The sequence below is a fragment of the Anarrhichthys ocellatus genome, unplaced genomic scaffold, assembly GCF_004355925.1.
Source record: "Anarrhichthys ocellatus isolate YVR2014 unplaced genomic scaffold, GSC_Weel_1.0 scaffold57, whole genome shotgun sequence".
NCBI lineage: Eukaryota > Metazoa > Chordata > Actinopteri > Perciformes > Anarhichadidae > Anarrhichthys > Anarrhichthys ocellatus.
Window position 1 is genome coordinate 802,114 of NW_022280087.1, and position 12,506 is coordinate 814,619.

Sequence of the window (12,506 nt, forward strand, 5' to 3'; positions counted from 1 at the left end):
TGAACGGTTGAGGGTAGGATTTGGCCTTGAACGGTTGAGGTTAGGATAGGCCATCCGGCTACATGGTTACCCTTCATTTGTGAAAATCTGGCGAGATGGTAAAGGTTAAGTATTGACCTCCAATGGTTATGGTTAGGCATTCTCTGAAGGTTTGGCAAATCTGGGGTTAACATCCAGACTCCATACCTTCATAACATGGATTGCAGTGTGGGAAGATTAAGTGTGTATATGAGAGAGTGAGAAAGCGCCTTACAATTACTTACAATGAGCGTGAGAGCTGACTCACAAGTAGTTGGTATTTGACACTAAATGACTTCTTCTGTATTTCTTCTTCTTTAATCAAGTTCCTCTTGTCCTTTTGATGATAGATGAGGCAGGGATGAGCCATTCACACAAGCACCATTCCACCAACAAGAGGCTGACAAGGTTCATGATCCTCCACACGAAAGCCATTTCTATCATAATGAATAGGTGGAAGATATGCAATTTAGTTACACGGTTGAAATAATAAGGTATGTATAGAACAACTCCCACCTCTTCAAGTATGTCCTCCATTTATCTGATAGAAATGATCCCCTGAAACAGACAGGTGGCAGATCTGCTGCCCATCTTGTTCGTATGAGTGCAGTGCTTAGCTGAAACAAGTCTATACTGTTCTGTTTCTGTGTGTCAAAGCACACACATACTGTGTTCTTAAAAGGCAAATGCATCTCTACAGGTAGTAACTTCAGAAGAAACTTCTTCCAAACTGCTTGTACAAACAGATTTGCTCACAAGGGCCACATACGAGTCATTTAGGAGAATTTTCTCTTCGATACGAATGGATTTCAGAAGTGTTCCAGACACCTCATATGAGTCATATACTGAGTGTGCCTCTCTCCACAGAGGAGAGAACATCAGCTGGTGCGGTGGCTCAGAGGTTCCTCTAAAAGGGAAGACTGGTAGTTTGATGCCCGGCTCCTCCAGTCAGCACGTCGACTTGTCCTTGGGCAAAATACTGAATCCATTAGACATTAACCAATCAAGATGGCCGAAACGGGTTGAGTCAGTGGGTTGATGCAGCAAGGCTCTCATCATTCATTAATATATTGAGGAAAAAAGGTAATATTACAAGAATAAAGTCCTAATAAAATGAGAATAAAGTCATAATATATATTTTTTTTAAGTTGTAATTGAGTATGAAGTCAAAATTTGATGAAAAGTAAATCTTAATATTTCAATAAAAATTTAGTAATATTATAAGAATAAAGTTGTAATTCAATGAGAATAAAGTCATAATATTTCCAGAACGTTTTTTAAATATCAAGAGTGTATCGTTACTAAATTAAGTCTTAATATTTCAAGAAAAGTCGTAATACAAGAATAAAGTTACAATGAAATCAGAATAAAGTCATATTTCAAGAAAACAGTGTGAATATTCAAAAAATAGTCAAAATTTCATGAGATTAAAGCCATAATATTTCAAGAAAAAAGTTGCAATATTTTAAGAATACGGTCGTAATTTAGCGAGAATAAAATAATGCTGGTCTAATAATCCGCTGTGCAGAGTTGAGCAATGGCACACGGTACTGCAGTACACCGTAACACCAGAAGCAGTACTAATATTATGGTAATTTGTTAAGTTAATTTATGGTTATGATTACATTTGCTTATGATTTCTGAGGGCGGAGTACTGTTGTCTGTTTTAGCATGGTGAATTTCTGTGTATTCATACATTTTCAATACATATTATAATTACAGCCTTGATGAATATGGATGCAGGATGCTGCTGAAAGAGATTTAAGATCAGATTAAGCTTCCCTGGATGAACCAGAGTCAAAGACAAAGGTTGTTTCATTCCTGCATAATGCACCAAGAGACATGACCGGCTGTATGAACTACAGAGAAAATCCTTCTCACTGCGGGCTTCATCTCCACATTAAATAACGAGAGCACCAGCGGTGACGTCGAGGTAAAGAACAGAGGGTTCTATGTCTTGTTTTTTTTTTCTTTTCAAAATCCCGCCTCTTCTACGGCATGCAAACAAAAATAAGTGCATGCAACAGGACGGGAGGAAAACAGCATATTCAAGAGCGAACGGAAGAAGCGATTGCACAGAGTTCACTTTAAGGGGATCAACTGTGCTCCTTTTCAGGGGAGGACAAAAGGTTGAAGGCGGGGAGAGAGTGAAGCGGGACATGTCCGCATGCCGATCTGCATTAAATGATACATCTCTGTCACGTCTTTACAAAACAAAAGAATCCACAGCGTGTCGATTGCCTTTTGTTCCGTGCCTCCTTTCATGTCCCTGCCTTGTTGATGAAGGCAGCGCGGATCTCTCCCTCAGAGTTCCACTGAAGAGTTTGCCTTCCCCATCTGATGCGCTTCCACTGCTCGATACACTCGCATTCTGCCGCTCAGATCAAAGGCCAGCGAGGAATTCATCAAAAGGAATTATACAAAAAAAAAAAAAAAGGAAGAGAAGAGGATCAAGATATAAGAGATGTAGCTCGGAACAAATTAGATGGTTATCCAATATTGGTAGAGAGGACAAGCAAAGGCAAAAGGGGGCCACAGGGCGAGGGAAACTGAGACAGAATATTCAAAAGAGGGCTTGAAATGATGTGGATCTCTTTTCATTTGTTATTGTTAAATCAGGGAGTGTACGGCAGTGATACTTGGGCAGAGATGTATAGATTACATGGCACTACATGATATCAAAGGACTGGTCCAAAAACCACAGGAACAAGCACAATGTTTGCCCTCAAACTCCCACTTCACTTCCCACAGACCATCACATGTTCTCCACTTGTGTAATCTTATAAAGGAAGTCAAGTTAGCAGATTGCTGTGATGTGACAGAAACAATAACAAGTTTCCTTGTGGAACTTTTTTATTCTTAATTACCATGGAAAACACAGTTTGCCCAGAAAAAAGCTTCCTGAGAGACAACCTGCTACACTACATGTTATCAATCACACTTCATTCATCTCACTCTGGCTACAGCACCGTTTGTAAGGGACCGTTCACACTCAATGTCATCAGCAAAGTCATCAAACTACGAATCTTTGGTTTCTAAATAATCTTTATCCACTGGTACTTTAATGGGTTAAGAGTTACGGAACTTAACTGACTGCTGATTAGGGCTGCAATGAATAGTCTTTTTAATCGTCATTAATCTGTCATTTAATTACTTTTTAAAATCAATAAAGTGCCATCACATTTGCCCAGATTGCCAGATTGCTTGTGTTGCCTGACCAGGTTCTGAAAAGTGCTTTAAAGCTGCATTCTCTCTAGTGTCCATCAGGGGGCGACTCCTCTGGTTGTGTTGAAGTCTATGAGAAAATGACTACTTCTCTCTTGATTTATGCATTTACTAAATGATGGTCCATTTAGAGTCAAATAGACCATAAAGCAGGGTATGCTTTAGGGCAGGGTTACTTTGTGATTGACAGGTCACAACCATGACGTTGTCCGGTCTGGGAGTTGACCATGTTTTCATCTTACAACTTTAACTCTTTCACAGTGTGTTCTCAGCTCCACCTTCTCGTGTCACTTATGGTCGCAAAATGCTAAGATGGTGACGGGGGAAAGACCAAGATGGCAAGAGACAAAAACCAGGATGCAGACAGACTAAAAACAAGAACAACAAAAACTAAGCAACGACCAAAAGAACAAGATGGTGAAAGACAAAAACCAAAATGACGACCAAAAATCAAGACAAAGAAATAAAAAAAACAAGATGGCGACGGACAAAATGCTGAACTCGAGGCTGCACAACTGAAGTCACCAAACCAAAGTGTGGCGTCAGTACGGTCCATGTGCCTGACCAACACCCTGATTCAGAGTGACTTTGGGTACTGGCCCTAATCGTTTGTTTCTCTCCATCTTTTTTTTGCAAGGCTGCTCCGGGCTCAGAGGTCCTCACACTAATCTACCAGCAATCACCGGGTTCTATTTTCTGATCTCTATTTTTTGGTTGGGCCCGTATCCGTCCACCTCTGTATGTGAGGCTGCTATCCAAGTACGTACAGTGCCAGTCTCTCTGCTATTATCCACCCACGCCTCAATCAGGTGCGTTTAGCGCCACTGTCACAAGCCCATTAGCGATTACTTGCATGCAAGTGCCTCCTCTCCAGCTGCATGATCTGCCTATTAACTCTCGCCCGGCTCACGAAAAGGGTTTATCACACAAGGGAAACTGGCTCATTGGTATGTGTGTGTGTGTATGTGTGTGTGCGTTGACACCTGCCACTCTCTTGTTCGCTCATATTCTCGATTATCAAAGAGATTGCATGTTACATTACCTCCATTTGCAAGCGAGAGATAAATGCTACATACATAATTTCCAGGACATAATCAAACAACTTCTCCATATCATAAGGGTCCACTTGTCAATCCTGACATAATAATCCACCAGCTAATGCATGCCGTAATACAGATTCAGACATACATTCTAAACAGATTGTTCTCTGCTGTTTCATAATGAAAACAGCCAAACCAAGGCCATGTGACTGCTAACTGTGGCCATAAATTAGCTAAATGTTCAACAGCAGCGGGCATTTTAATTATCAATTACAGGGAGAAGCCAGAAGCTGGAAACATTCAACATTTTACAAGCACAACTAACTGATCACAAAGTCTGACCCATATTTTACCAGACATTACATTTGTTTCTTTCTCTTCTAGAAATCAACTTGTGATTCATCACTCCTGGGCTGGCGGAGGCTGTGAATCACTGAGATAGACGGGTGGATTCCAACAATGGGGGTGGATTTGGCTCATTTGATTTCAAAGCGACTCCGGTCCGTTTTAACAAGCACTCTTCAGTAAAACACTAAGACGAGAGCAATGTGGCCAGCCAAGCACTGAGCCCAAATTACTGATATTTTCTGCCAGAACAAGAAGCAAGTGGCAAATAACTGGATTACAAAGCTGAACACAAATTAATAAGAGAAGATCAGCAGACGAACGCCAACGTTAATGCTTCCGACGACGACACTGAGCTGGGGAGAGAGGGGGGGAGGGGGGCTGGGGCTCGACATGCGTATAAAAAAAAGAAGCTAAATTAAATTAGGGGTTGGAGCATGGGGCTCAGAGCTCATTGGAGGCCATCCAAGTGTTTCCAGGGATTCCACAACAAAAGGAAGGACGGTTTACTGAACATTTGACAAAGAATTGTAGGAACACAATACAATTTTGAATCTTCCTATGAAGCAAGGAATCTGTCAGTCCGCCATCTTAATATCTTAAAAATAAAATATCAATATCATCAATGATACACATATGCTAATATTGTGTAAATAATCCAGCGCCTATTAAAGTCATTTCCATTTCTTTCAGTTCTGGCTAACGTTAAACTTTCCGATGACCAGACATGACCCCTAATGCTGCTGCACGTCCGTAACACTCCACACCACTGACCGAGCAACATGAATAGATATTAGAGATGAACTATGACCTGTTTACACTAGCTCTAAGCACATTATAATACATTATTAAAACTACTAATGACAAGATTTGTTTTAATCAATGAAAATTACAATATTTTATTCTCCTATCATTTGAATTGTGTGTTTTTATGAGGGAGGAAAAGCACTATAAATTACTGTAAGTATAAGTCAGAGGATAATATTTAGTATTTTGATGTTTACCGACTTCAGAGCGGTTGAAATGATTTTTTTTGGGGACGGATGGATCCTTGTAGACCAGCTGCTATAATCAAACAACAAAGGGATCTGTGTCTGCCAATATGGATCATCAATGATCTACAATTAGTATCAGCGGCAGAAAAACGTGATCAGGGATCTCTAAAAGTTATATTTCCTCCTTTTTTCTTCTGTGCTGATCCGACCTGTGACTCTGATCCCTGATCCGATCTGAACTGTGAATTTCATGATTCGTTGCACCACTAAATATTATAATTTCTATATATTTAAACATTATTTCATGTCTCACGAGGCCCCTGGTGGGACAGCTCAGTGCTAGAGCAGGGTCGTCCTTCAATCAGAGGAGGCGGTTCGATCCCCGGCTCCACTAGTCCATGTCGATATGTCATTGGACAAGACATTAAACCCCAAATTGCTCCTGTAGCTGTTCCTGCGGTGTGTGAATGTTGTAAGGATGTTAGTTAGTCCTGATGGGCAGGGGGCACCTTGCATGGCAGCCCCTGCTGTCAGTGTATGAATGGGTGAATGAACATGTAGTGTTAAAGAGCTTTGAGTGGTCAGAAGACAAGAAAAACACTATACAAGTACAAGTCTATTTACATGGAGCCCAGGACTTAAGCCCCTGTAAGCGTGTGCATTAGGATGCCATCGGCATACTTGTTTATCTATCACCTCACAGTGTATAACCCTCATGAATGCAAACAGCCATCCAGGTTACTCATGAGATCCGGGTCGCCTGTTGATACAATCTAATGAAGCAGCAGCAGGCCGTCTCGAGGACACATTGAGTCACCAAAAATAAACAGAAGCCCACGCAGAGACACACACACAAAGAAAAAGAAAAACTACATCGAGTAACAAACGAGAACAACAAGAACAGAATGTAAAGCACAGAGCTGAATAAAACACCAGCGAGGAGAAGAAAAACACGACGTACAACAGGTCTACGCAAGAGCGAGGCGACGAGGCGGCGACGACCAGACGGACGAGAGCGAGAAACAGTGGAACAGAGCAGAGTGTGTGAGGGACGGCACAACACTGTGTACCAGCACATTACGCTCCGATATTACACAGGATGCAGTCTCTGAGCGCTCCTCGCCACGCTTCAATTCATACCCAGGACTCCTGTCTGCCTCCAGCCCGTCCTGCTCTCGCCTTCTCTTGGTGCAGTGATGACAGCTCTACCATATCAACACTGCTGCGACTGGGCTACTGCAGGTGTGTGCGTGTGTGTGTGTGTGCGCGCGCGCGCGCGCGCGCACACACACGTGACCTCACTAAATCTATTATCTCTGCAGGTATCGAGATCACATCCAACAGTCCTAACCAATCACTGCCAGAACAGGCTGGTTCCTGTGTGTGTGTGCGTGTGTCTCTTTGATCTCTGGCTGTCCTTGCCCCCCCTCATCCCCCCATCTTTCTCTCTCTCTCTCTCCTTCTAGTGTAAACACGCATACACCACACACAGGACAGCCTGTGTCGGCAGTAACACACACACACACACACATGCAGTGAGAGCCCCCAGCTGTTTTCAGTCTCTCTCCTGTCCAACTGACAGACACTAAGCAGACTGATCTCAACTCGAGCCGTCAGCCTCCCCTCCTCCCCCTGTCCTCTGACTGACTCTCTCTTTCTCTCTCTACTTCCAATCTCCCTTTCTTGTCATCCACTGCCCTCCTGCTCCTGTTTCGTGTCCCCGTCCCATTTCCGTCTCGGTGTCCACATTTCTCCCTCTCACCTCGTCTGGACCATCTGACAAGTGTGTAAATTAGAAGAAGAAAAATTTATATAAAGAACTTCCAAACATTTACACAAGACATGATTTGGTTTGAGCACTAAATATCGAGTGGGAGAGTTGCATCACAGACAGTGGAAGTATTTCACTGCATAGTCACCTTAGAAGTGCAAGAACAATGTCTACAGGAATCAAATGTACGTAAATTACACTAATACGGCAAGATGCTCATTCTTAGCATCTTAGTTTAGCGAGTTAGCATGCTAACGTTGGCCAATTGATGCAAAATAGTACATTTGAGTAAGTAATGGACACATTGTATCACCATGACGGTTGCCCTCAGAGAAGGCCACATATCGATATAGAAATATATCAATATAGAAAGCTCACATATCTGAAACGGTCCCATTCTAAGCACTACCCACTTCTTTCTCTAGCCGTGTCTCTACCGTCTTAGGTAAGAAGGCTTCCAGGAAATGAAACAAGTATTGAAAAACTCCCGTCTTGTCGCTGATTGGCTTCAACTTGAGCACCGCCTTCTACATTTTTTTTAGGATACTTTGTTGCCAAATTTCATGGTAATCCAAAAGTTGTTGAGACATTTCACTTCAAACTGTCGTCAACCTCACTAGAGGCAAAGTGAGGGGATCATCCTCTGGGGATCAGAGGCCTTTCCCATTCCCGCCCACGAGAGATGCGATCGGAGGGGGCGAGGGAGAGACGCGAGGTGAGAGGACTCGAGGCAACGGGGAGTTTAACAAAATGAGACGTCGTCGACGTCAATGAAACACTAAGTGAGGCACAGCTGCATCGGACGGACCGATGCAGCTGTGCGTCACAGGTGCGGAGGAGACTGCTCCAACACCGGAGTACCACTGCGAATACCTCCTCCAATAAGCCTCCTCGCTCCTCGAGATGCATTTGAGGAACTGAGTCAAGATCGATCGAGCTGGAAGATCGGAGGAGACGAGAAGGCACAAAATCAATACGATTGAAGCTGACTTCACTGAAATACTGTGTACTAGTAGTCCAAGTTAAGTACTGAAGAATGAAGTTGCTTATGGACTGAAATGAAGGTGCTGAATAAAGACGCTGAACTGTCCTCCCCTGTAACACTGCATGTGCTTCACTTTGCCCCCGCTCTCTCCTCCCCCACATCACATCACGTCTGATTATCTGTCTGCTGGCCTCTCGACTCCAACAATATGTCGCCGCACTCTGCTTCCTGCTTGACAGTGTTCTGCGCTTCGGGGGTAGACGAGCTAAACTGATGCAGTGGGCGGTGAAGCTGCGGCTGCCCTTTTTATGTCTTCCTTGGAAATGAGACGCCGCATAATAGTTTCATTTTGTAAGTGCACTGCCTGCATGGGCACTGGGGGGGGGGAATAAAGAGTGGATTATTGGAAATTTGAAGCACACATTGTTCGCTTGTTTTTTTTGGTTCGGGACAAACCTCTCGTGGTATCGAGCTATGCAGATATTGATACTAAGATTTGTGCCTTCAACGTTACATTTGAAATACAACAACACGCTGGTTTCCACAGAGCTCACGGTCAACATTCATCTTTAAATGGGAACTATTTCTTCAGTAGAAAGTAGTTCCCATGAAAGCTGTGGATAATCCAGCATGTATGAGTCACTGCTAATGGAAATGAAGATGTTGCTGCTGAATCTTTTTAAATGACTAAATGATGTTCACATGATTTTTGGGGAAACCTCTCAGTTCCCAATCGTCTGTTTCTCAGGGCTTTTTTTAAGTTACGTGACGAGGAACAATCACAGCCGGCACATATCTTTTATTTTCCACACGTTTTCAGATGCAACATGTGAACGGCCCCCAATATTCCCCAATACCAATACGACAATGTTCTGAATTTGCTATGGGTCATGTAAATATCCGTTTGTATATTTAGAATGGAGCATCTTCTGATTAAAACATGTGAGATATGCTGATATTATTCTGGTTTTAGGAGAATTCTTAGGACATGTAAACATTCTTTTTTTGCAAATTATAACTTTATCATGATGTGTTCAAATGTAATCTCGTAAAATGTAGCGTTGGTGAGACATTTTCAGAGGAACATGAATAGATATCAGAGATGAACTATGAGCTGTTTACACTAGCTCTAAACAGATTATAATCATCAATCATTAAATCAACTAATGACATTTGTTTGAATCGATAAAAATACAATCTTTTATTTCCTTATCATTTCAATTGTGTTTTTATGAATAGAAAAAAATATTATAAATGACTATAACAAAGTAAAAGGAAAACATTTGGAATCGTTGATGGTTTACTGACTTCAGAGTGGTTGAAATGATTTTTGCTCCTTTTTTCTTTGGTGCTGATCCGATCTTTGATCCGCTCCGTGACTCTGATCCGTGACACGATCCGAACCGTGAGTTTTATGATCCGTTGCACCACTACTGTTTTGCATGCCAAAAAGAGAAGTCTACATCTCTGCTCAAAGGGGAAACACACCGACTTTTAAAACATATGAAATCTTTTAGATAACAGTTTTGAGACATGCTCATGTACAGCAACGTCGACCATTTCAAGAAGGTGGTAGAAAGGAATGAACGAGGGAGGCTGGTGTTGTGTGAGAGGAGTTTTACTTTAGTATGCACGCTTGCACGGAAACAGGAATATTACTGGAGTGTTCATTTTCATAATCCATGTGAACAGCTTAGTAGGAATATTGTCTTTATTGAATGAGGGCAAATAATTTAATATTGTGTTCATGTAGACGTAGTCATTGACGACTAGCTGAACAGGTGTTGTCGTCGACTCATATTCCAGAGACTACACTACATGGCCAAAAGTATGCGGATGCTCCCATCCGCATACTGTGGTGTGTATAGTTGTGGTCTGGGCTCGACCCTTCATTGAAATGTTTAGTGCCGTTAAAGATATTTCAGTCAATAGGGTGATTCCAAATAAAGTGTTGATGTCAACCCCATCACTTCTACACCTTTAGGATGAACTGGGAGCAAATCCCTGCAGCCGGGTTGCAAGATCGGAAGAGAAAACGGCCGCTCTGTGTCTCCTTACATGACTCCTGTTTCCTTGTTTGTCCTCACCTTCCCTCAGGCTCATCCAACTCTTTTCAACTCCACCTCTCCTCTTCCACACCCCTCCCTTTCTCTATTCTTGTGTCTCCCCTCCCCCGCATCTCCTCAAGGTCAGCCTCCTCCCTCAGAAACCCCTGCCGCTCTCTTTCTCCCTCTCCCATCTTCATCATTGTGCGCACTCCTCTTCATCCCTCGCCCTCCACGCCACTTTTCTCTGCTTTCATCTGCTGCTGCCGTCGTGTCGAACCCTCACATCCCATGGCCCGTTGCACGGCTCATTTTCCTCAAAGCCCCGCTCCTTGTGTCTCCTCTCTGTCAGCCTGTTTTTCGACACCTTCTCGTCTCCAATTTCTGTCAAGTTCTCCAGGAGAGCAATCAGCACGGGCTCTCGTGTCTCATGCATGGCATGAAGCCTGAGGTTTGGAACCTGTGTCGGTAATCTCATGGCCCATGATTACTAACTACTGCTGCAGAATATTGTTTATTTTCTTATTACTGAAATTATTTTTTTTATTCCGTTACTTTATTTGTAACCTTACCGTCGACAGACTCCATCTTACTCTAGTTTCACCTTTCGATTCTTCCACCTAACAATGTAATGTAACTTGTCGGTGTCACATCTGAATAAAGCCCGGTTTCATTCTCAGAGCATCGTGGCCCCTTGCATCCCATATCAGGGAACAAGGTAAAGAGAGACACAGTTTGCGTAGGGAGGAGGTCGGGTTTGATGAACGGGTCAAACAAACAGGACTTTCACACGGTCAGAGTCTAAATGCCAATCTCGAGGCTTCAAAACCGCAGTCCACAAACCAATGAGTGAGGTAACTACGACTACTTCCACTTCTTACGTACAGTCTACGGTAAATATATAACGTCACATACATAGCATAGGCTACATAACTCATTAACAAACACTTATTTCAACCTAAACCACTATCTTTTACCAAACCTAACTAAGTAGTTTTGTTGCCCGATCCCAAGCGAAGCCAAGGGGTCCTGACCAAGCCTCTGTACGTGATAACCATCAGGCCAGATGTTTTCCCCCTCTAAACATCTAAACATCCAGGACAAGTCTTGACATTTAGCATGTGAAAGAAACTGAGTTAAACTAGATTCCTAATATAAGGGCTTGTGCTCTGTCGAACTTTATAACATAGGCAGTTGAGTTTGCTCTCTAATTACGTTAATTGATGAAATTGATGAGAAACTGTATTGGTGGGTTGACAGTGAGACAGTTCTTTAAAGGCTCATTAAATAAGGCTGATTAAGTTTTAAAATACATCACTGACTGTAAGGTTTTTGCAGAAAAGAAAGGGCTGGACCCAAATGCAGGGAGACTCGGGAAACGGAGGGTTGGATAATTGTGGGTTTAATTGTAACAAAAAAGTATTCAACACAAAAACGTGTGAATCACAAGTCCATGAAAATAAAACATCCAAAGAAACAGGGAACACGGCAATGGGGAGCAGACACTAAACATACTGGGAGGAAATGGCAGGCAGACGACAGACGGACCAGGTTACACCAAAGACGAACGAACACTGAGCCAAGGCACACACAGGGTTTAAATACACAGGGAAGGTGCAGGTGATTAGACACAGCAGGTTTCAATTAAGGGTGGGGCAGACGATCACGAGAGGAACAGACAGGGGCAGAAAGTGAAGTGAAGCAGACTGAGGAGGTGCAGGTGATTGAACGCAGCAGTGTCTAATTAGGGGAAGGGCAGACCCTCACAGGGGTAAGACAGACAAAGGCAGGAAATAAAGTGCAAGACACAGAACATCTCAATAAAACAGAATAAATAACCAATTCAGAACATAAATCGTGACAACTGACGTAGTCTTTGAAATAACTTGAACACTTCTTTATATCACTATTTTTATAAATACCACCAATACTAACGAAATCATTTACTTATATAGTCTTATTTATTGCACTTCAAGACCTTGGGAAATGTTTTTCCAAAGCTTCACTTCATTTCTAACACAACTGTTAACGCCAAGACTAGTTTGACCTTTTCACTCCTTCTCCACCAGCAGTGTGTTAGAC

General features: G+C 42.6%; 1 protein-coding gene across 1 annotated transcript in view; it reads right to left on the reverse strand.

Annotated features, from left to right (window-relative positions):
* pvrl2l (PVR cell adhesion molecule related 2 like) overlaps positions 1-10,627 on the reverse strand; it is a 72,336-nt gene extending 61,709 nt beyond the window's left edge. The window contains exons 1-2 of the mRNA XM_031871232.1: positions 10,503-10,627; positions 6,764-6,828 (exon numbers count right to left, since the gene is read on the reverse strand). Coding sequence (XP_031727092.1) covers positions 6,764-6,828; positions 10,503-10,627 — 190 coding nt within the window. The remainder of the gene's footprint in view (positions 1-6,763; positions 6,829-10,502) is intronic.
* Between the last annotated feature and the right edge of the window lie 1,879 nt (positions 10,628-12,506).